We start from the raw sequence: 25,724 nt of genomic DNA on the forward strand, positions 1-25,724 counted from the left end.
TGCTCATCTTCGAACTCCATCACGGCGTTGACCGAATAAACGCCTACACCGCGTGTGAACATTCTACCCCAATTAGAAGGAGAGTTATTGTGTTCCAAAGTCTCGACCAATCAAATTGCTTATCGCTCTGCTTACCCTCAGCAGAAAATGTTCATTATCGAACTTAGTCAAGGTATTGATGTAATAAAGCTATACACCAAGTATCCTCACTCTCACTTAATTAGAACTAAAGTTATCGTGTCCCAAAGCATCAACCAGTCAAATTGCTTATCTCTGCTTACCCTAAGCAGAAAATGCTCATCTTCGAACTCCATCACGGCGTTGACCGAATAAACGCCTACACAAGTTTGAACATTCTAGCTCAATTAGAAGGAGAGTTAGTGTGTTCGAAAGTCTCGGCCAATCAAATTGCTTATCGCTCTGCTTACCCTGAGCAGAAAATGCTCATTATCGAACTTAGTCAATGTATTGATGTAATGAAACTATACACCAAGTTTCATCACTCTCACTTAATTATTACTAAAGTTATCGTGTCCCAAAGCATCAACCAATCAAATTGCTTATCTCTGCTTACCCGAAGCAGAAAATGCTCATCTTCGAACTCCTTCAAGGCATTGACCCAATAAACACCTACACCAGGTTTGAACATTCTAGCTCAGTTAGAAGGAGAGTTATTGTGTCCTAAAAAGTGTGATGGACAGACAGATAGACGGACGAACCCATTTTAATAGTCCCCTGCTTTTTTCGAAAGGCGGGGGACAATTAAACGAAAGATTCACAGAACAATAAGAATCACTAACGTGTACCTATATCCGAAATTTTCTTTGTCTTGTTGGTCTTCGTGTTATACCGATAGATATTACCTTTGTAAGTTGACAGAAGCAGTTCTTCTCCTGAAATATAATTGTACATAGTATAACGTCAGGGGAAGTGAGATGATAAGGTGTTAGTTAGGACAAGATGGTGTATATGGGATGGCATGGGGTAGAGCCAGTGGATGATATGTGCTTTAATTTAAATAAGATTTAACACCAGGGAAAGGTGAATCTAATTGGTTATCAAACAAAAATCTAATAGGGAAGGTATGCTTCACATGCGAAACCCGCCACAACCTTAATTTATACCTATGGTAAATTCCCGATACGCCCATGCCAACATACATAAAAAATACATTGGACAAACGAACAAAAATACACGTGATGTGGCAGTTATTTCAATTTGATACCAAGGTGGGACTATTGTTTGAAAAGTGGGAACGCCCACGGTAATCGTGATACGTAGCGCGTCACCGCGCAGCCCAGAGCTGTCAACAAAATGTCTGACCCAAATGTGGTTTTTTTTCCATTTTATTTTTGTCAAATGTTTTAGTTTTCACTTTGTTCTCCTATAACCTATTTGAGTGTGATTATAGACATTTTCTACTTGGCCTAAGCAGAGATAAACAGCTGTATTTCTCGATGCTTTGAGACAAGATAATTTTGATAAGTGTAGTAGTGTATATTTTCACATATAATTTGCATATGTATTTTATTAATAAGGTTTAAATTGCGTATTTTATTTTAAAACTAAAGTAAGATTTCCTTGTTGACATTGATAGATAACAGCTTAACTCTGTTATGTAAGAATATTGGCGGATTAAAGAGACACTAGAAGAGTCCTTTATTGTGTATGATTTTAGATTGGTTTTAAGTATAATTAATGGTGACGCGTAAGACTTTTCAAACAATACGCAGGGATTAACTGGAGGCAATATAATTACTCAATATGCCACGTGAAGGATTGAGTTAGGCCAGATTGTTTTTAACCAATCAATGACCAAGCCTCTGGTTTTCTCTGGATGTTTTAAACATCCACCAATTGAATTCCTACAAAATAACTGTTATTCGGAAATTCAAGCCTTTAAATTCGTGGACAATCGTTAAGTCTTCACTTGAATAAATTATACTTTTAACCTCAATATTGGAACTCTGATTTCTTTTCAAACGGACGTTATTCAAATAATTAACTATGGAGTAATATTTAAACAAGCATCGCCAGAGACTGTAACGTTTGGTGTCGAAAATTGGATGCATACATTTGAAATTCCTCTCCCTACTGTACAGAATATTCCACAAATTCCCAAGTGTTCGAAAAATGAACAATCTTGCGTTCTTATGCATCAGCTGTTAAAAGAGGTTAATTTGATTAAAATTAGAACTATAGCTAATATTAATGAAACTGTTAAATTTATTACAAATTTATTGCCACAAAGTAAACATGTGCCATTAAGTAGATCTAAAAGATCACTTTTACCGTTTATAGGCGAATTTTCAAAATCACTTTTTGGTACAGCAACTCAAGATGATATACAGTTGTTGTCTGAACACATAAATGTGCTTACTAAACACGATTACCAAATTACTAAGCAACTTACTCAACATGCTAAACATTTTTCGTCTGTTATAACTAAGGTTAATACTAGATTTGATAATGCTATGGAGGGTATCCAACAAAATCATGAAGCAATCGTTTTCGCTACCAAAAATATTGAGTCCACGTATAGTGATTTAAGAGAAGCTATGGCGGCTATGTCTCACATTATATGGGATCAAATTCAACAAACAATAACTGTTGAACATCAATTAGCGGAATTAAAGGTTGGAATTCAAACATTAATGGAGAATAAACTATCTTCTTTAATTATTAGTTCGGAAACTCTTTCACTTACTCTTCATCATGTAAATAAAATGTTAAAATCCAATTATCCTAATTTTGAAATATTACATAAAGATGTGCAATATTATTATTCTAGTTCAAAATTTATAGTTACTAGACATAAGTCAAAAATGTATTTATCATTGAAAATTCCTATTGTAGCTGTTGTTAAGAAACTAAATTTATATAAAATCATGACTGTGCCATTACCCATAAACCAATCTTCACCCCACACCTCCCAACTTCTTCGTTTAAAAGAATATATCGCGGTAACTAACGATCAACAACATTATGTTACGTTTAATTCGGAAACCATTAAACATTGTATAGGTGAAGATCATCTCACATGTTTCTTTAAAATTAATTTATACGCAGGCACTGTTCCTTCGTGTGAACATGCGCTGTTTCTTGACAACAAACAACATATTAAATTACAATGTGACTTTAGATTTCAACAAAATAATAACCTTAAAACTATTACGCAATTATCCTCTACGTCAATTTTAGTGTACAATATTCATGCTCTAGCTTTGATATGTAATGATAGACAAAAGATGGTTCAAGGGTGTAATTTTTGTATTATGTCCATTCCTTGTAGATGTAGTATATCTACCCAAGAATTAATAATTACTGAAAGCTTGGGAGAATGTGTCAATAAATCGGATACTATTTCTAAGTTGCATCCAATTAATCTCGCATTATTGCAACATTTCTTTAGCGATTCAGATTTAATGGCTATTGCGGGAAGTACCACATATCCGAAGCCATTAAATATAAGTAATATACCACAATTTAAGTTATATTCCCATGCCATAAACAATGTGATTGCTAATGATAAATCAAGCCATTTAAGTTTAGAACGCATGGTCAAAAGCGCCAAAAATGGAGAATTAATATATAAGTCTTTGTCAGAAACTATGTTAGATAGTCATATTCAAATGACTACATCTTATTTTGATACTAAAACAATGCTAGCAATAGGATCGCTAATTGTATCTGTGTTTACCCTTATAATCTGTTTTTGGCTATTTTACAAATTGAGAACAATTACTACAGCTATGTGGTTATTAAAAAAGGCTCAAGCAGCATCTTTGGATAATTTACCGTCGTTGGTCTATCACTCGGAAGTAAAATCACAAGAGGAGATTTCCTCTACGGTATACACACAATATATTAGCATTCTAGCTGTTAGTTTTTGCATATTTACAACTTTCATTATCTTGTATAAATTTTGGCAAGCAAGAAAAACGCAAGCAACTATTATTTTAGAAGTAACTTCCGGCTATTCATGTGTGCATTTACCTGTTTTATATTTACCTTTATGCTCAAATTATTGGAACATTATCCACCCGGAATACATTGGTAATTTTCAAATAAAATATTCTTGGTTTCCATATCTCACTTTAGATATGCCAAAATTAACTGTTACAAATAGAATTACAAACCAAACTCTTATTGTTAAAAATAACATAAAATTGACCTGGTTACAGGCCTTTAAACTTAAAAATATCCTTAGCCATTCATTAACAACCCATTTATTATTTGAACGTGGTTATACATCGGTTTTGACACCAGCACATTTTCATTAATTATTTTCCCATTTTCTAGAGCAATAATTAGCTCAGTAATGTTCTACACCTGTATTATATTTTTGTATATAATCTTATATTACTGTATTATATTTTCTTATAGTATATATCATATTTTAAATGGTTACCGTATTTGTAACAAAATTTTAAATACGCAGTGGGGGTATTGTAGTAGTGTATATTTTCTCATATAATTTGCATATGTATTTTATTAATAAGGTTTAAATTGCGTATTTTATTTTAAAACTAATGTAAGATTTCCTTGTTGACATCGATAGATAACAGCTTAACTCTGTTATGTAAGAATATTGACGGATTAAAGAGACACTAGAAGAGTCCTTTATTGTGTATGATATTAGATTGGTTTTAAGTATAATTAATGGTGACGCGTAAGACTTTTCAAACAATACGCAGGGATTAACTGGAGGCAATATAATTACTCAATATGCCACGTGAAGGATTGAGTTAGGCCAGATTGTTTTTAACCAATCAATGACCAAGCCTCTGGTTTTCTCTGGATGTTTTAAACATCCACCAATTGAATTCCTACAAAATAACTGGGCGTGTTATTCGGAAATTCAAGCCTTTAAATTCGTGGACAATCGTTAAGTCTTCACTTGAATAAATTATACTTTTAACCTCAATATTGGGACTCTGATTTCTTTTCAAAGGTAGGTCTCTTTAATTATTGTATGTAAAATGTTTTAAGTTTATTTCTATGTTTTTATATTGTATGAATTGTGTATTCGTAAGAATGAGATTTGATATTGATTCGATTAGTTATTTTATAGCATCGGTGAACTGAATTAATAGAAGATATATTTCATACTTCTAGTTTATACCAGCTAATTTAAATAAAATAACCACGGTTATTCATTGATTTATATAACGTTTTTACTAAGCCGAAAAGTATGATTTAACAAATCTAGTGAATACTTGTTTAGTAAAACAAACGTGGTTTAAAATACTCGTCGATTTATCACAAACATCAAATTTTGACATTATGATTATATAAACGGAAAAGTACGTTCTTTATACGAAAACGAATTAATACTTGTTTATATTTAGATTTCGATGATTTAATAAACTATCGCTTTAAGTATATAATAATACATAAATTAGTAAACGGAAAAGTACGATTTTATTATAATCGAGTATACTTGTTTTACTTTAATGTTTGAGTTAACATTTACAAGAGGTCAGACATCAGATACCTTTTCACAAAGCGAGTTATATTTAGTTTATATTTTGATATTTACACCACCCATATTTGTGTATATATTCGTATTGTTCATCTCATATATGTTAACATAGACTTGAATAAATTATACTTTTAACCTCAATATTGGAAATCTGATTTCTTTTCAAAGGGACAAAATCGCACGTTTATATAAGTAACCCTTGTACAATGTTAACTCATACGACCCTCAATTAAAGACCCGGTACGTCATTTTCATTTTAGCTAAAATATCAAATTTCTTACTGTTTACGGTAGCTAAGTCTCTTACTTAATATCATCTAAAGTCTTCGACATAGAAAACACGAATTATTTGTCAATTTAAATCAACATTAATGTTGTGATCTTACAGGAAAATGATGGGTTTCTGATAATAATAATAATATATTTATTTCAGTAAAGTTACAAACATAAAATTTTTATGCCACGGTCACTTTTGGATATATAAATGAATTTCGTTTTCTTGATGGACATTTTAACACACTTGGTATGTTCTAGGCATTTTTGTCAACCTAATTTCCAACCACTATGCAAGTATAAGTATTATTTTATAGATATTATAACAATTATAGTATAGATATTATAACAATCTTAATTTTTATATATCAGATTTCCTACAGCTATTATAACAATCTTAATATTCAACCTTACTTTTTATATATCAGATTTTGCTAAAGATATTGTCACCATCTTAATATTCAACCTTACTTGTTACAGGTTTACTGTGGATATCATAGCAATTTTTAATGAACAACCATCATTGTTACAGGGTTACTGTGGATATTATAACAATCTTTGATGAACAACCTTGATTGATAAACAAATGGTTTTGCTTTAGGTATTTTTCAGATCAATATTTGTGAGCCAATGACTATTGTTTTCCACTTCTGATTTTTGATGCAGCTTCAATGTACTTAGAAACAGCTAACAGAGTAGGTCTGCCTTCTGTTGTACACAGCTATTGATAATCTAAATTCTTTGGAATAAACTCATCTCTTCAACTATTTAGATATTGGCAATTTAACAGAAAGTTAACAATGTTTTCATTTTCAAACTTGCATAACTTACAGATGGGGCTACTGCATTGTTTTCTTGAGAATTGGTTAGTGGCCAAGGGTAACACGTTTAACCTCAAACTTATGGAAGGGTATCGCTGCCAATATTAAATGCTCTGCGACAATGTCGTTTCCATTGATTATATCTAAAAAGTACAGTGTACAAAGTCCTAATACCGATAATGGTCAAGTCAAAATACTTCTAAGGCAAAAGTAAAAATGTAAAACGTCAAATGTTAAGTGTTAAATGACAAATGTTTTGTGGGAAAATGCATTTTTTGACGAGTCTACATTTTACATTTCTCTCATTACATTGTACATTTGCGCTCTGCCACATCTCATTTGTCCTTCACGCTTTCTACATAGCAGCTTTCGCACAGCAGCAACTTTCATATGCAAACGTGACTTATTAACATATACGGAAATCCGGCAAACTATAAACCAGCACACTATAAGGATATTCACCGCACGATAACAGTAAATCAAGCTGGCACACCATAAGAAACTATCTAGACGACCGTGCGTAATCATGAATGTGCCAGGAAATAATTGATAGATTTAAACAGCCAAAGAAATATACTTTTCAGTAATTTATAACACAATAACTAGAATTTCGTATTAATACCCGTATTTTGATATTTTAAACACCCCCACTCTTTCCGGTCTCTCTGTAAACAGAGTTGAGTATAGCCTAATTAACTTTGATCCATTAAAAAAACAACAATACATAAGCATTGTGCCTAACAAATAAAAAATATATTTAAAGAGAGGAATAACTATACATTTTTTAGTATGGATATAGAGAATTTTTGATTAAGCCCCGTATCTTTATTTTAGTTTAGTTTAGCCCCCCCCCCCTCTTCTTTCTCTTCAACTTTAATCTTATTTTGTAAAGTTAAGCAAATATCAATGGGCCAGAAAATTATTTGCATATTTGAAAAGAGCAATCAGTGATATGTAACATGGCATCTAAAATTCGTATTTAGACCAGTATTTTTATTTGAATACCCATTTAATAGTGTGATATTTATTGGATTTGAATTATGAAAATACGTTTGTACCAGAAAACTATTTACATATTCACTGATATGTAACATGATACCTCAAATTTCGTATTTGGACATTATAAAAATTTTATTGTGTGCTAGGCTGATTTCCTGTTATAATGTCGTGAATATCCTTGTTCTGGCAGCGATACTCTTCCATACAATCTTGTTATGTGTACCTCTTGTAATGGAACAGCAAGTCTATACTAAGGTAACTTTCTTGTATAAGATCTTGTTTAAAATTTCGGTAATCAAGGTGAATTTCGCTTTCAGTAAGTTTACTTACGGTGGCTGATAAGGGACATGAAAAATAATATATATTTTTTTTAATATTCACCCAAGTCAATTTTAAAGATGGGTTCCCAAACAAGTATTTCACGGGTGGTTATTTCCAATAAAAAGTATGGTAATTTTGGTATATATGGAAAGTAGAGATATCCAATCTTACTAGAAAAATACTGGATTCCCCGAAAAACACTTATGGAGCGTATACAGGACAAAAATGTTAGAGTTCCCCAAATCAACAGCCCGACAATTAGGAATTTCTGCACGCGTGATGTCAAAGGTCATACGCGAACATTGGGCGCTTGATGTACAAGTTGATAAACTTTATGAAGAACTAGACGTACAACGCTTTCTGAGATAAAAATGACGGAAAAAGACGCAGGTAGTGGATAATCCGAGAATTTAGTTAGTATTCGATATTTGTAATAAATAGTAAGCGATTAAAGACAACATCGTCTTATGTATGCAATGAATTCTCCTCTGACTTCCAAGAGAGGTAAGTCATGTGACGTAAACATGACCTGGTTTGATCGAATTTTGATAGCAGGACATTCCGTCGCAATTACAATGTTTGAGAAGGATTGGAAGCAAAGTTATGACAAATAGATTTGATAGTCTATTTAGTGGGCCAGTAGGGCAGCATGGACCGGCAATTATTGGTCTGAATGGGAGATCGTCTGGCTGAAAAAAACCGATGAATTCGGCATTTTGGTGTTTAATAGACTCGTTGGTCATCTTTGTTTTATACTGGAATTTTCGGAGATAATCCTGTTCGTTGTCTGTCGTTTCGTTTTTATTAAATCCCATTGTTCTTTTATCATGGTTCGAATCTATGGTTGTATACACCCGTTTATCTTCATAGGGTGGCGTGTAACAAAGTGATATATAACTTTTATCAAATTGAACTTATTGACCTCCAGTCATGCTTCTTGATAATAAAAAATATATAAAATATTGACCCTTTGACTGTAAAGTCACGATTGTCTGTGTTGTAATTAAACATGTAATTGATTACAAGCTAAATATGATCTGTGCACACGTTCCGCTTTACTTCAAAGGAATATGCACTGGTCAGTAAGCATACCGTGGCGAGATACAAAGAGACAATTGCATGTATGACCATGTGTCGTATCTATAGTCCGAGGGTATTTATTGAGGAGTTTACTGACCACAGACGGACAACTAAAGACGACTAGACAGAGGAGAGAGACGGAGAGACCGGCGTATGGAATCACCTGAGTTCAGCCGCTACCTTGGCAGAGGGGCTGAATGGTGGATTTAATATTGTTATATGTGTTCCTGTAGAAGTCTAGTTCCCGATGTAGTTTAGTTCATGTTGTATGTATGTAACTGTAGCTGTTTTATATACCTGATGTAAATAAATCATAGATTTACTAAACTGATCTCTGTTATCACTAAAATAGTGTTACAGTTATCAGTTATGATGCATCGACCGGCGATTTCCATACGAAATCAGTACCTCAGTATCTGTTATGGTGCCATCGACCAACGAGATCCCTGTGTGTGTTCCTGTGATGAGGAAGAAAATCACGCGTAGCAGACGAATTTCACCGCTAGACATCCGATGAGTTGGTGAAAAATATTTTTTTTTATAAAAATAAAAGCAAGACTGAAACGTTTGTCTGTGAAACCGTGGGTGGCAGACGCGGTTTCAACAGAAAATAGTGTTACAGAGAAGAACCGGGCAATCACCAAAACCTGTAAAAGACTTTCAGATCAAAAGCTTGGAACAGAAAATGTGTGTGATTGTTGTTTTACGGTGTGTAATTTTGTTTTTAAAAGAATGTAAATTATAATTGTTTTTGAACACATAATTTGTCTTTTAAAATTATTAGTAACAAAGTATTAAGAGGTTTATATTAAGAAAGAAAGTATTTTGTGATTGTTTGGCTGGAATTGAGTTAAGATGCTAATTAGGAAATTCTTTAATAGACGGTTGAATAGATTGTTCATCGTCCATCGCTATATTTGCGGTGAAGATATTAACTCACAAACATTCACATAGTATTCACGGTTTTATCTCCTATGTTATTTGTTTGTGTGTGTTGTATATACCCCGACGAAACGGGGAAGTTTTTAAAGTGTTTTTGCCTCGTAATATCGAGTTGTTTTGTATTCTTATTAATTAGGCCCCGTGTGACATATACGTCACATGAATTTTAGGATTGTGGGTGAATGGGATAAAAAACATGAATTCAACTATTTTACCACCTAAGCCCAAAGTGACACTACTGTTACCCTAGTAAGGCCAACAAGGGTTATTCTGATAGACTGACAAGAGTTATGCCCCCTTTTCTAATATGGCAGCCCATATGGATTTCTAAAGGCTGAAAGTTAATCCACAACATAACCTTCAGGTAAGCAATAACAACATTCTTGATATTTGGGATTGATTTAACCAGTAGAACTCATATAAATGGTTGGCATCAGTGAATTAATCTTTGTTTGAAATCTCTAGGCCACGTTTGGTCCATGTGACGCCGGGCTTTGGCGGTCCCCTATAAATGTACAGAACACAGTACAGAGTTTACTGGTAAATAACATTTATGATTAATAGTTCCCTCCTTTGTTTGCAAACACAAAGCATGTATTTTAGACATTTCCGGGACTTATTCTGCCTCCTTGATTACCTGTGGTGAACGAAATACTTAGATCCACCGAGTACAACTTTCAAGAGGGATCCAGTTACTTATCCAGCAAGCTTTGATATCCCCACTCAATATGAATATTTCAAAACATTTATCACTGATGATATGCTTTAACTTAGTGTTGAAAAAACTAATATCTATAGCGTTGAGAAAAGTGGAAAGTCTGCTAACCTTTCCACGAAGGAGCTTGAGAAAGTCCTTGGGATGTTTTAGCGCATGGGGCTCTACCAGATGTCGGGTAACCGTGCATACTGGAAGGAGAAATCGAGATTTGGTCCTGTAGCTGACGTCATGGGCCGTAACCGTTTTTCCTATTTGCTTACTGCCCTTCATTTCATAGATAGCAACAAGGTGACAGAAGAGGAAATGGTAGACAAAATTTGGAAAGTTCGCCCGTGGGTCGATATGTTTCGGAATAAATGCCAGAGTCTTGTGGCGAGTGAAAAGAACTCGATCGATGAACAAATTATCACTTTCAAAGGGAAGCGTTGTCCCATCAAACAATACATAAAGGGCAAGCCTCACCCATGGGGATTAAAAGTATCGGCACGCTCGTCTGATACTGGGTTATTATTTGACTTTGATGTATACCAAGGGGGGACTGGTAAAAAAAACGGAACTAAGCATGGATGGAGATGTAATAGTCAAAATCTGCCAAAGCACCAAAACTACAAAGTTGTTGCTGATAACCTTTTCACCTCCATAGCTCTGGCAAAAAAGCTACTTGATGATGGTATTCTCTATGTTGGGACTGTGCGGAAACCGTCTAGGAGGATGCCCCCTTGCTTCTGATAAAGATATGGAAGCTAAGGGTCGTGGTTCAATCGATAGCAAAGTGGAGACTAAGCCGAATGTAGCTATTGTCAAGTGGTATGATAACAAAGCTGTTACATTGCTATCAACCTATGCAATATAATCATTAGATAAATGCATTCGATGGGACAAGAGAAAGAAGGAAATGGTTGAAGTGGATCGCCCATTCATTGTAAAGGAGTAGAACAATTACATGGGCGGGATAGATTTGATAGATGCCTACGTGTCAAGGTATAAATACCACATGTTCCAAAACAAAATCACATAGCAACCAGGCAATTTATTTGCTATTTAGTCGTTCAATAAAAAACATTTCCTATGAGAGTGTTACAATTTAGAACAAATGAGAATACTCCATACTTTAGTAAATCCATGTTTGTATATTATAACTTTTATTAGAATAAATTCTGTTAATCTCATCAATTAATTAGCACCCTTGGTGGTCAAGAGCTTAAATGTGTTTCTTGGGTAATCAAGTTTAATTTCACACGTTTTTTTGTTTTATTAAATCGGATAAAAATTGAAGAAACCGCCACACCTATACATGTGTTCTGTTATCTTCGTCACACAGCTGAACTAAACTAAGGTTTTGCGTGTACATGTAATATTCAGGTACCGTAAGGGTATTAGAATCTGAATCACTGATAGAATTTCAATGTCATTTGTAAGAGATGCTTACGTTCACTTTAGGGCCTATTGGTATAGTGAAACAAACGACGGGGAATTTCTCATTCGCAATTCGTCGCTTTTCGACTTTTTCGTTGTTCTAATGTTTCCGAAACTTGCTGATAATAAAATTTGAAACAATAATATCCAATTAGCCATGCTTGTACATTTTATATGCCGCATAAAGCCACAGTAACCGAAATTCAACTATCAATATAACCTAAATGTCAACGAAATGTCATATAATCACCGCTTGGATTAATTCGGGGGAATCATTGACAGTTATCAATCAACGTCTTTCTCAAATCCTGAAATGTTTTTATACGCCCACATTTTCATGTGGACGTATATTGTCGCCCCCGTCCGTCCGTCCACAATTTGTTTGTGGATTCTCTACAGGTCACAATTCTTGTCCAATTTTTACGAAACTTGAAATATAGGTTTATCCCCAAACGATCTCGCCTGCTTTCGATATTGGCATGTATCGGATCGAAACTTCATGGATTATGGTCCCTGTTTGTACGAAAAATCACGTTTTTAGCTTGTGGACCCTATAGACGTCACAGTTTTTATCCGATTTTGTTGAAACTTGAAATGTAAGTTTATAACCCAAAGATCTCAATTCCTTTCGATATTTGCGCATATCGGACCGTAACTTCCTGAATTATGGCCCCTGATTGTACGAAAAATCGCGTTTTTAGCTTGTGGACCCTATAGAGGTCATAATTGTTATCCGATTTAAAAAAAACGTATTATTATATCACCGTTACACCCTGAGGAAGGTCCAGTTCGATTTTCGTGAAAATCGGACCAAAATTGCCGGACAAAATGACCGCCGTTTGTAAGCGAATAGTGTAAAAATATGGTAAATCAAGGTTGTGGACCCTGTATAGGTCACAATTTTAATTCGATTTTGATGAAACTTGAAATGCATGTTTATAACCTAACGATCATGGTTCCTGTCGATATTGTCGCATATCGGATTGTAACTTCATGAATTATGGCCCTTGATTGTAGGAAAAATCACTTTCTTTTTAGCTTGTTCTCTATCCATCTCTCGAAAATATGGGCGTATCCTGCCTGGCAGCCGCTGGTCTAAATTATTAATTAGACATTAATTCAGTTATCCAGGCCATAATCAACTCTCGATGGCATCGGATTTCTCCGATATATAATAGATTAGAACAGTTCAGTCATACTTTGATTTAAGCTAAAAATGGAGGAGCTAGACTTAGCTTCGAACAACCAGTACGGTGGTTGAAATTATTGCACACGTCTTGTCAAACCTTCAAAGGCTAATATCTTCGCTCTCAATAGAGTAATTTGAATGAAATTTTCAAATTATTCATTTTACATTATCTATTTTCGAAGTATTATAGCAAGAATGGCTAGGCTAGCTCTTTATCTAAATCTTACATAATGTATCTTTAATCCATGACAATTGATTAGCATGTTCCAGCATTTTTCAATAACAACTTTCGGTTTTAACCTATTTGATGAATTTATGATATCTGGGCCAATCAACGAACATGTTACCCTGCGCTGACTTGAAACTAAGGTTGTTTACGTCTTTACACTCGCTAGTATTCGACGAAAATGATATCATCACTAGTAATTCGGTCATATTTATAAACTAGAGGTGTAACGCGTCACCACGATGCCAAGTATTACACAAGGGGATTACCTGATCGTCTCACAGCAAGCGAAGAAATATAACCAATTCGCTGAGAATTTTAAGAAAAAAGAGAAATTTATGAATACAATACTCTTACAAAACATCCAAATAAAGGAGTTTCTAAATGTTTTATTGCTATTTTGATCTTTTAGGTTGATAGATAATATATGTATAGACTCATTTTTGTGAAATTCCCAATTTAGACCAAAATCAATATTTTCTCTTGTTTTGTCTGTAGCTCAATATTAGCCTTTGCGCATTCCAACTCATTTAGCACTACACAGGTCACATATTTAAAGTTTCATCAAAATCGAACATAAATTGGGTATATATATGTCCCCAATGCTTTCCACCAGATTTGAGAAGAATGTGTTAACAAAACTCTGGCCTAACTAGATCATGTTAACAAGTCTTCAGCAAAAAAGGGGGCATAACTCTAAAAATATTGATCCGACAACGACGTCTATAACTATAGGAATTCTCATATGATCATAAGCTTCCGTAAAGTTTCAGCAAAATCTGATGAAAACTCTGGTCTATATCGTACTGACAAGGATTACAAGCTTCCTGAAAAATCTGATAAAAACGGTAATACAGGCAGTATGGACAGGTTTCTGAAAAAGGGGTATAACTTTTAAAAATCAACGACACTCAATGTACGTATTGTGACTGATTGTGGCTGGTATCCACGGGGAGGGGGGGGGGTCAAAAAGGTCTGCAGAACATATTTTTTTCTCTCATGGAAATAACGTCATGAAGACTAATATTGCTGCTGTTTGGACTGACTCACTGTAATCCTAGGTATATGCGCACCCAAATGAGTCTCCTAGTCTTGTCATGTGAATAAATGTCTAAATAATAATTTATACAACATTTGAAGCCAACAAAAGACCTGTAATAGTCAGATGTAGTACTTTTATTATACATATTTTACTAAGTTAACTTCATGAGAAGCGGTATTAAATGTTCCAGAAAGACTAAATATATCTCGCCTTGTATGTTCCTCCTATCCAGAAATTTACACACCACATGATTTGTACACACACTAATTACTAAAATCAGAGGGAATATCTGTTCTATTAGTACGTGAAGGGGGGACCACACCACACACAATACAAACCTATAGACATGACACAATATACAGGCACCTCAAACCACAAACGTTTATATCAGATCAAGTGAATGGATCAGTTGTCAGTTACATTTACAATAACATGTACAGCTATGGAAGCCTATTGCGGCCATTTCAGAATCTCGTCCCCTCGCCGCGAGAAGTCGAGGGCGAGAACGCGAGAAGACGAGAAGTCGAGGGCGAGGGAGCGAGAACGCGAGAACGCGAGGGAGCGAGAAGTCGAGGGCGAGGGAGCGAGAGAGCGAGAACGCGAGGAAAAAGGGCGAGAATACGAGGATCTCGCCTCGAGAACACGAGATTACTTTCACCTCGACTTCTCGTCTTCTCGTCCCTCGACTTCTCGCTCCCTCGTGTTCTCGCCTTTGAAAAACCTCGTGTTCTCGCTCCCTCGCCCTCGACTTCTCGCTCCCTCGCCCTCGACTTCTCGCTCCCTCGCGTTCTCGCCCTCGACTTCTCGCCCTCGACTTCTCGCTCCCTCGTGTTCTCGCCTTTGAAAAACCTCGACTTCTCGCTCCCTCGCTCCCTCGCCTTAGGGTCAATCTCGTCCTCTCGTGTTCTCGCTCCCTCGCTTCGTCACAATCTCGACTTCTCGTCCTCTCGTGTTCTCGCCTCGGAAGTGCAGTTTATAACGCATGTCCACTGACTACCGTATCGGCATTTGTATTCAGTCTGGTATTTTCATTCAAAGTCAAAGCCGATGGAAGCTCTAGCGATCAACAAAATTCTCAATGATTTGGGCTTAATCCATCTCTTAGATGTATTTACTGACAATTCCGTAAGTACTAAAGTAGCCTATCCTGTAGATAGATACGACTACAAGTTTTGTTTGGATTGTTAAGTTTAAATTTTGTCTCAGAATTGAATTACCCTTTTGTGTAGTCTCAATCAATATTATTATTAAGCGAAAACGCACATCTTTAGGCCCGTGACGTGTAGCCTATATTTACTTCATTTTATTTAAATGTTAGGCCTAGATATTGGATATTTTCACAGGTTACCGATACCAGTTTAAATATGTTTTTTGTTAATATACCATAGGTAAACTATTTATTAAATTCATTTCATAACCCTATGCCTAGTCCGGGATGGGATATCGTATTCTATTTATAAATTCAATACGTGACAAATCGGTCGTTTGCTGGGTTAATTTGGCAAGGTTGCATAACTTGCACGTGCTAATTCCATTGGCATTGATCATACAATTTGGTTGCTTAAAGCCCCAATAACACTCTTGTTGTAATTGAATAATATGTCCCAATTTTTATTCTGGTCAACAAAGTGTATTATTTTACAATATTCAAATAAATTGATGATACAAATTTCATCGTAACACACCTAATTAAAAAAATTGGAAAAATTCAACTACATGATTTGAAAAGGTTAACGTAGACCTTTTCAAATGTGACTTGGATTTTAAAATATTTTCGAACCCTCTGGACAAGTAAAATAGGTTGTAATGGATAATTTACACAACAGGTAGGACACATAAACATCTGGTACTTAGAATAAGACTATTAATTATTTTCTAGAGCTGCCAAGCCAGCAAGAGTGTTATTGTCCCTTTAACAGTAACAGCTAGGTCACTCGGTACAGTTAGGTGCCCTATAGATTTCCGTGTTCTGGAGGCGTAGTCCTATAATTGACCGAACGTTGCCATATTACTATTTTATAATTATTGGATGTGGATGTGATTAAATGCGGCGTATGTTTCGTTGCCTGGCAACCTATTTTTTGATTTTAAAAGTATATCACCATTACACCCTAATGATGTTTGAATTTTGTGAAAATCGGACCAAAACTGTCAGACAAAATGGCCGCTCTTTGTCTGCAAATTGTGTATATAAGTAATACAAAGGTTATGGATACCCTCTAGGGGTCACAATTTTGATCCGATTTTAATTAAGCTTAGACCATATCTTCATATATTAAAAAAATCTTAGTCCCTTTTGATATTTGTGTATTTCAGAGCGTTACTTTTTGGATTATGGCCCCTGATTGTACCAAAATTTTTTGTTTTTTTTAGCTTATTCTCTTTTCATCCCTTGCAAAATGTGGGAGTTTCCTGCCTGGCAGCTGCTGATTATCCGATTTTAACGAAACTTAAAATATATCTTTATATCACAAAGATGTCAGTCCCTTTTGATATTTGCGCAATTCAGATCATAACTTTCTGGATTATAGCCCCTGATCGCATGGAAAATCACTTTTGTTCCAGCTTGTTCTCTAACCATCTCTTGCAAAATGTGGGCATATCGTGTCTAGCAGCCGCTGGTTTTCTTCATTAATATATGTTTATTTAACAGGTTGGCCCTCCAGAAGTTCTAACATTAACCGATTCAGAATTTAATTTCCTTGGTGTGAGTGCTATTGGGGACCGTGCTAGGTTGAGACAGAGATGTAGAACATATTTGAATGGTAAGTAGCATGTGCAAAGTCTGGGGATAGCGATAGTAGATGTTGGCAAAACCGAAATACTGTTAAAAGTATGGATTGTAGTTAACTCATGTGTACAAACAAGAAATGTCAATGACAGACGGAAGTTATCGAAAATCTTTAGCCAATTTTAACCCCCAGAGTTAACTACAATCCATATTTTTTTTAAATCGAAATAAGCGCCGTTTATTTTCGATAAAGACCACTAGAGTTATGCCCCAGAGTTAGAACTTTATAATTTATATGCTGCATTTATTAACTTATTTTTATATGCCCACATATGAAATACGTTGTCACCAATGTCTGTCTGTCGGTCCGCCTGTCAATAATTGACTTGTTAATGCTATTGTGGATACAGTTTTTAACAGATTTTTTTTTCAAATTTGTTTTCTGGAATATGATAACTGCTACAGTGTTTTTTCAAATTGGGTGTGATGAATTGGGGTCATGAGAGGATGAACCCTATTTCTGCATCCTTCTGTTTCAGATGTGCTGCTGTCGAGGCAGAGCTGCTGTGTAGGCGTAATTACACACTTTGCAAGGCTATGTTTATAATATTTCAGTAATATATGCAATTGTCATATATCTGCAGTTTAATTATGTCTTTTTGAAATTTTTATCCTGTTAGCTGAATAACTGCTGGTAAATTTAGCTGCGCATGAGAACATGTTTGGTTAACTGCTTTTCACCCCAACTAGCATGTATGTTCTCATTGAAACTAGAACTTAACTTTAAGGAATATTAGGTATTAATTCCTTGTGTTTAGTTAAATTTCGTGGTCTAGATTTGTCTTTGAAATGGCTGCAGATCTTTCATATATAATGCATACCTCAATATGCTCAGTTTATCATTTTGAAGATTTTCAAAATCAGATACAGGTATTTTTAAAATCAAATAAGTGTTCTGACTGTACTATGAATGCTATATATGGATGACTGGCATATTGCCCTTGCTTGGCAGATTTAATCTGGCTGATATAATCTGGTTCTTGTATGGCAAATGCATTTTCCATTCATTGGTTTTGACTTCACAAATTCAAATTTTCTAGGTCAGTGTGAATCGCCATCTTTAAAGAAATTCAAAGAGCTATCAGAAAAGAAAAAAACACAGAATAACAACAAGTTCAAGTCCAATCATAGATTATATACTGGGTGGAAGTTATCTACAGGACAGAGTTTTAAACTAGTTCCACTATCTCAAGGAGGGGGATCTATAATTATGGATCTTCCCAAAGAGTATTCTCTTCCAGACCTTCAAAAAAAAAATGATTGCAACTTTCTTCCCAGATGGTCAAGCAGTCCATAAAAACATAAAACTTTCACATTGTGAAACATTCATCGGAAATTTTGCTGGTGAACGTGTGCCATCAAGACTGTTGAATGGTGATCTTTTTTCCCTTGATGGATATTTTTCTGAGATAAAATCTAATCCCGTGAGATTATATTTGTATGCAAAAACCACAACGGTTAATCAACCACCATCACCATCAACTTCAACTACCACATTAAATCAACAAACTTCAGCTACATTAAATCAACCACCATCTCCATCAACTTCATCTACCACATTAAATCAACAACCTTCAGCTACATGTACTCAACCACCATCATCATCAACTTCATCTACCACATTAAATCAACAAACTTCAGCCACATGTACTCAACCACCATCATCATCAACTTCATCTACCACATTAAATCAACAAACTTCAGCTACTTGTACTCAACCACAACTAGCAATTAATGCTGTAAATTATGCAACAAATATCATCAATGATGACACAGATGATGAACTACCGGATATCTCATTTTATTCAGGAACACCAACTGTAAGTATATAAATAGAATAATTTATAATCAAGATGCAATTTAAAATGATGTTGAGGGTACAAAAAATACAAAAAAGACTATTGAAAATTTAGGACAAAGTTGGGCCTTTAACTCTATTCAGTTGAGCCCTCACTCACCAAAGGACCTTGGCCAATATTTTATAGTCCATTAATCATAGAATGGCTACCGATTTATTTTGAAGAATAAGACGCAACCACCTTCAGTCTGCTCCAGTAATCAGACTGATATCAAATCCCAAAGTAAAAGTTAAATTTGTCAGAAATACTCAATTTTTTAGCCCTCTTTTCAGCCCACCCAAGGATCTTTCTTTATTATTTAAAATTGGCACAGCAGTCTTCATTATTGTGTGTACGTGTATGCCATCTTATGAAATAAGCGATCTTTTTACTTGCAGATAACCTTCAAGAAATGTAAAAAGTAAGTAAATTGTCTTTAATAAATGATACTTTTGTTGGGCGTATGCTCCATATTTTGAAATGATCCTCACAAAACTTTTAGGCTAGATTAAAACACTCACCCAGAAGGGGACAAATTTATATCATCATATTCATAGGCATATCTTTAATTCAGGCTCTAGATAAGGCCTGGTAAACCAGAGTCAATTGGTTTTAAAGGGTAAATGACTCTCATCAGCAAAGATTTTGCCCATTTGATTAGATTAATGCTTTCTTCACATGCATGGAAGTGGTGTGACTGTAGTTGATTCATTCTGGTATGAACTGATAATTTTTATGTGATGTGTTCGTAATGACAGACTGTTTTTTATGCAATTGTTATGAGCATAAGGTATACCGGTAGATCAAATTTCATTTGAGTGATTTAACAAGCATGTATTCTAGAGTTATCGTCCAAGTCTAATATCCTGTTTACCAAATGCATATATTTAGATTTATGCCTTACTCTTAAGCACTGATATCTAGGCCAATAAAGGCAAGAAAAAATTTAGACGGGCACAATATATCAGGTAGTTAAAACTATCTTAATTTTATTTTCAGAGCTGAGAGCTTGGAAGAGATTCTAGTTCGCTTGAATAGTCAGATAAAAAATGAGAAAAACATCATCAATGTAAGCCGAGGTGATGTTTTGTCTGGAACAAGGAGAGCGTTTTCCAGAAAAACCTTCAGGCCCGAATTCGGTTTAAGCGTCAAATTTTCAGGGGAAAATGGTATCGATGATGGGGGACCATCCAGAGAACTTTTACAACTTCTAATGAGCTCTATAAAAGATTCACAAGTGTTTCAAGGGTCAGAGTGTAAAATGCTCTGTCCTGATATCCCCAGTAAGTATCAAATGCACAGGTGAATCATACTAATAAAATCAGCATTGTCAACTGAAATCAACCTTTGTGACCATGCTTCCACTTGCTCCCAAGTAACCAGTCAGACTTACTGACATTATCTTGTTATATGCTCACATTTTAGTATGGTTATATATTGTCATTATTCCGGTTTGTCATAATATCTTGTTAACACCATGGAGGTTTTTAGTTTTGATTATATCTGAGCCAATTTGGTTGCCTATTCGATTGAAGGGAAAAATGCTATTTTACGGATATCTTCAAGTTATTTCCTTTTGCTATATATATATCTTGTGGTCTTAGTGGCTTTATAGTCTGGGGTTTTAATGTTCTACTGTTCGGCGCTGAACTGAACTAATGAAGATGGGAATACGCTTACTGACTTATATGCGCATGCCAATGTTGTCATCAGACATTGGTTTTCCATCCGATCCGAACAACTAGACAGCTGTCCTTGTCGGGCCCTCGGTCCGGCATCACTGACAAGGGGGAACCACACCAGTAAATCTGGATGCACTTTCTCAACCAATGCAGGGATCGAACACCTGAGCTCCAGACTAGCGAGCCAGCGTCTTACCCACTGGAGGCTCAGTGCGGGGATATCTATTAGCTTAACTGCACGATTTAAATTATTTTTCAGGTGAAGAAAGAGATGATTACAGACTGTTTGGAAAAATCATATCATATTCAGTAATTCACCGTGGTAAGTATTTTGATATTCATTCCTTTTAACATTAAGTATATAGTGATGCAGGTAGCTGCAGTTACAATTGAATTTCTGGATGTTATCAACTTGGATGTCTGTGGTATGTCTGGGCATAAAAATGTCATTAGACACCACTTAAGATGAATTTTGAACAATAATCTATCGCTTTATCTACATTTAAGCCTAGAGAGATTTTGAAATTAACAAACAGCATAGGTATCTGCAGTTATTGTTGAACTTTTGAAAGCAATATTGTATCATTGTAGTAATACAGTGTCATTTCAAGTATATATAGATATTTAACTGATATTATGCATATACCAGCTACCTATATTCTGTCTTGATATTTATCCTTATCATACAAACAAATTTCTGAGTGATTTTCCTTCCAGATTGATGTAAATTAAAACTAAAAACCTAAAACAAAATTATTAAATTTCTTTTATTATGTTTCTACAGATTTAATCAATCTGTTTTATTTAGCTTACTTTATTAGACTGCAGATGTTTGCAACCTTTAATTGGTGTTTTAATTTTAAACAACCTTTAAAGATACATTATATAAGAGCTAAATCTGCCTAATGTGGGTTTTTATTTAGGCCTCAAATGTTATAAAAACTATTATTTAGATATTTACTTATTACTTGACAAGCCTATAATCAACTCTCCAGCAGATGTAAATGGATGCAATACGATTGCCATTTAATGATTTAATTCAAACGTGGAGACGTGAGAGAGTCTTGATAAACAAGACAAGTAATGTTGCAGTGATAATAAAAAATTTGTCAGAACTTCAAACAGTGACAACATCTCTAAGAATAACTTAATTTGAGGAAATTTTCAATATATTACTTTTCAAATATTTATTTTTGAACTATTATAGCAGACGCCAGCTCTTTATCTGATTCTTACATAATTGATCTGGAGCAGAAAAGAAGGATTTTAAACTCCATTTCATAATTTATATTTAAGGATCAAAGATAAATTGACTCATTTAATCTTAACATAATTGTTTCTATTTTTTCAATGTAAAGGTCCAGTGCCAAGATTCTTTTCTGGAATCCTTTATGATCTGATAGCTTTTGGCTCTTGTGAACCAAAATTGGATGACATAGTAGATTATCAAATCAGAGAACAAATTAAAGAGGTATTTCGAATGCTAGTGTATTAGATATAGATTTGTTCAGTAGTAAAATTCAAATGCAGGATCTTTTCTGTTTGTCAAAGTGATTGTATCATACGGTGGGTGCCGAATCTGGTTCCAATTTAATTGTATTAGAAAATGCATATAAAAGCTGGTGTTTTGTTGTATGATTATATTGATGAATATTTTTTTTTTTTCGTTTTTTAACAGTTGTCAAGGGCAGATGATGTAATAATGTTACAAGAGGCTGCTCAGCCTCTTATTGGCCATATAGACTTTTTAGGAGCTATACCTCTTATATTCGATGTAAAAAATAAAGAAAGTCTAGTCACATTATTAACACGGTATTTTGTTGTGGACAGGGTAAAAGGAGTACTGAATCAGTAAGTGAATGTTTTTTGATCACTGTTTATCTGAAAAATTGGTGTTCCTGGACGTAGAAAAGCTACAAGTTTTTAATGGGGAGATAAAAAAAAGTGATGTCCTCCATAAGTCAATGCATGTTAATCCATAGGCAATTAATATCAGGAAAAAAAGTAGAAGGAAATGCGGTTTGCCTGAGAAATTTGTTAAACTTCCACATTGAATGACTTATTATAGAAATATGAACATATTTCATCAATAAATATCCCTAAACAACTAATTTTAACTTTATTTTAGGTTCTGTGAAGGGATGGATTCTTTAGGTTTGAGAAAGGAAATAATTAAAAATCCAGAAGTCATGAGAGAACTTTTTGTTTTCTCGTATGAAAAATTGTCGTCCATTAATATTGATCACCTGTTTACTCCGGTTTTTAGCGAAAACAGCTTTTCGCTTGAACAGGAATTAAACAGCCATGCTCATTGGAGAGATTTTCTTCTGGATCTTGAAGGTAATCATCCTCAGGTATATTTTTCTGTTTTTCATTGTCTATTAGTTCTGTCCCACCTTTATCATGTTAGATTAGTGAACCACACAACAGTACAGTGTAAATTTTTAATAATACCATGGGACAAATGGTATGGTTGCCCATGTCCATCTGACAGTCCATAGGTATTTCTTGTCTCCAAATATTGTTCCATTGCGAGCAAAGATATTAACTTTTAAAGGTTGGATAGGATATTTGCATTATTTGCAACCACCGTTCTTATCTACTTTTAAGTAAAATATATAGATATCCAATGGCATCCAGAGTTGATAATGGCCTGAATAATTTAGATAAGATTTCAGGCCCAAAAAAAGATCTGCAAAAGGCAGATTTAGCGCTTTCATAATGTACTTTTAATTTCTTGACAACTGCAGGCTTACAATAGATGTGGATGAAACTCAATTTTTATTTATCCTCTTAAATTTCAGAAACAGATGAACTGGGTAGTTTGTTATCTTTTGTGACTGGTTTAAAGGACATACCTCCACTGGGATTCAACCCACCACTAAAGCTACTGTTTAGACACCCATCTTTTGAATGGGACATTGCCCCGTTTGCAAATACTTGTGCTAATACCCTTAACATTCCAGTGTTAAAAGATTATGATGCATTCAAAACTGCAATGGCCATGTCTTTAAGAATTGGCAATATTTTTACTGACGCTTAAAATATTAACTTGCCTTTTTCTGTTTTACCCAGTCAGTTTGAAAGTTTTTAAGATAGTTATATTTAAAAACACTTTTTGGTCATACAACGTAGTCTGTTTTATCCAATCAATTTGATAGTTTTTAAGATAGTTAATTTAAAATTGCCCTTTTTGTGATACAACTTAAATCGGTTTTATCCAATCAGTTTGATAGTTCTTAAGATAGTTATATTTAAAAACGCTTTTTTGTGATACAACTTAGTCTGTTTTATCCAACCAATTTGATAATTTTTAAGATAGTTATATTTAAAAACACTTTTTTGTGATACAACTTAGTCTGTTTTATCCAATCAATTTGATAGTTTTTAAGATAGTTAAATTTAAAGTATTGCTTATGTTTGTTTGTGTAATAATTTCTTATTTACCTTTGGGGGTAACCCGTTTTAAATTTATTTCTTTGTGATATATTTTATGTTCTTTGATTCAGTTTTTATTTATTTCTGTGTAAAGCTGCAACAATCTAAGAAAATATGCAATGTATAAATTTTGCATTATCAATTTTTGCAGTCTGAGTTATTTATAATTTTTAACATAAAATTTTATGTTAAAAGATGTATAGTAATAATGAAGCAGTATTTTTTACACCTGCAAACAGATAAAGTCCGACAAATATTACCTTTATATTTTTTTATCGTTTACCTATTAAATATGCTCTTTGTAACTTAATTTCTTTGTTGTCAGAATTGCAGTACCGGTATCAGTAAAACACAAACTACTTCCCTTTGCAAGACTTTTTGTACCAAATCCTATGCCTGAACATTTTGTACATGTAAATTTCCTACAAGAAACTGGTTTTCTATTATTTGAAAAGGAGAATTAAATTGTTTTAATTTCATAGGGAATTTCTTATTTGACAATGGGTAGAAATAATGATTAATATACAGGCTTTTGCATATAAAGTTAATTTGAATGTCTTCATTGCAATCACAACAAACCTTTTTAAGATTAAAATTCTTACATTAATTTTTAAACTCCCACATTGAAATGTGGTTGTAAATTTTGTCGTTACCTTGGTTAGCTCTGTTAATATCTGATTGACTAAAGATTTATACACAGTGTTTAAGGTCATCAGACTGATTTTCAACCATTTCTAATATTTACTGCCACAGTCATGGCCTTTAATCACTTTGAAAAACATTGCAGATGCTCTTGAGGCTAAAGTCAATATCCGATTCACATTAAATTTATTAAGTGTTTAAGGTCATGAATGATTTTCGATGTTTACTGCCATGGCCTATGATTACTTTGAAAATTCTTGTGGATGCTCTAGTGGCTAAAGTTAATATCCAATTGACTTTAAATTTATACACAGTGTTTAAGGTCATCAGTTAAAGACGCATCAACAGAACACAATTTTTATGGGAAACAATCACCGGTTTTATTCTAAAAGCACCACGTTTCGATAAGAGGATAGTTGTCGAAACATCAAATAAAACCAGTGATTGTTCCCCATAAAAATTTTGTTCTGTTAATTTGTTTCCCAATCAATAAATGCCACTTAAAGATTAAGTTAAAGACACTTTTTGATTTTCAACAATTTCTGATAATTACTGTCAACATTATGGCCCTTGATCACTTTTAAAATCCTGTGGATGCTCCGACCAAAGTTATCATCTGATTTGATATTATATTCACTAAAACAGAGTTGAAGATTATGAGATCTTATTGATTTTCAATGATTTTTGATGAACTTAAACAGCTAAATCCATGATATTAAATGTTTTGTATATTAAACTTTAGCATGAGCCAAACAAATTCTAATGATTTTCTGTTAATTACTTAATGAGTTGTTACTCTTAATCCGATTTATGTGCATTATA

The 25,724-nt window shown here is 34.2% G+C and overlaps 1 protein-coding gene across 2 annotated transcripts; it reads left to right on the plus strand.

The window, feature by feature from the left end:
* Positions 1-15,062: 15,062 nt before the first annotated feature.
* LOC126832299 (G2/M phase-specific E3 ubiquitin-protein ligase-like) lies at positions 15,063-24,017 on the plus strand. 2 transcript variants are annotated; one of them, XM_050563024.2, is made up of 10 exons: positions 15,384-15,636; positions 17,165-17,276; positions 18,343-19,122; positions 19,539-19,561; positions 20,140-20,423; positions 21,082-21,144; positions 22,181-22,293; positions 22,501-22,673; positions 22,951-23,162; positions 23,627-24,017. In XM_050563024.2, exons 3-10 carry the CDS (start codon positions 18,559-18,561, stop codon positions 23,863-23,865), a joined length of 1,671 nt encoding a protein of 556 aa, XP_050418981.1. In that variant the 5' UTR covers positions 15,384-15,636; positions 17,165-17,276; positions 18,343-18,558; the 3' UTR covers positions 23,866-24,017. The 2 variants fall into 2 exon arrangements, with proteins under 2 accessions (XP_050418982.1, XP_050418981.1); XM_050563025.2 differs by lacking the exon at positions 22,951-23,162 and having other exon boundaries at positions 15,063-15,636; positions 23,627-23,767.
* Positions 24,018-25,724: the final 1,707 nt, after the last annotated feature.

This window comes from Patella vulgata, chromosome 9 (assembly GCF_932274485.2).
Source record: "Patella vulgata chromosome 9, xgPatVulg1.2, whole genome shotgun sequence".
NCBI lineage: Eukaryota > Metazoa > Mollusca > Gastropoda > Patellidae > Patella > Patella vulgata.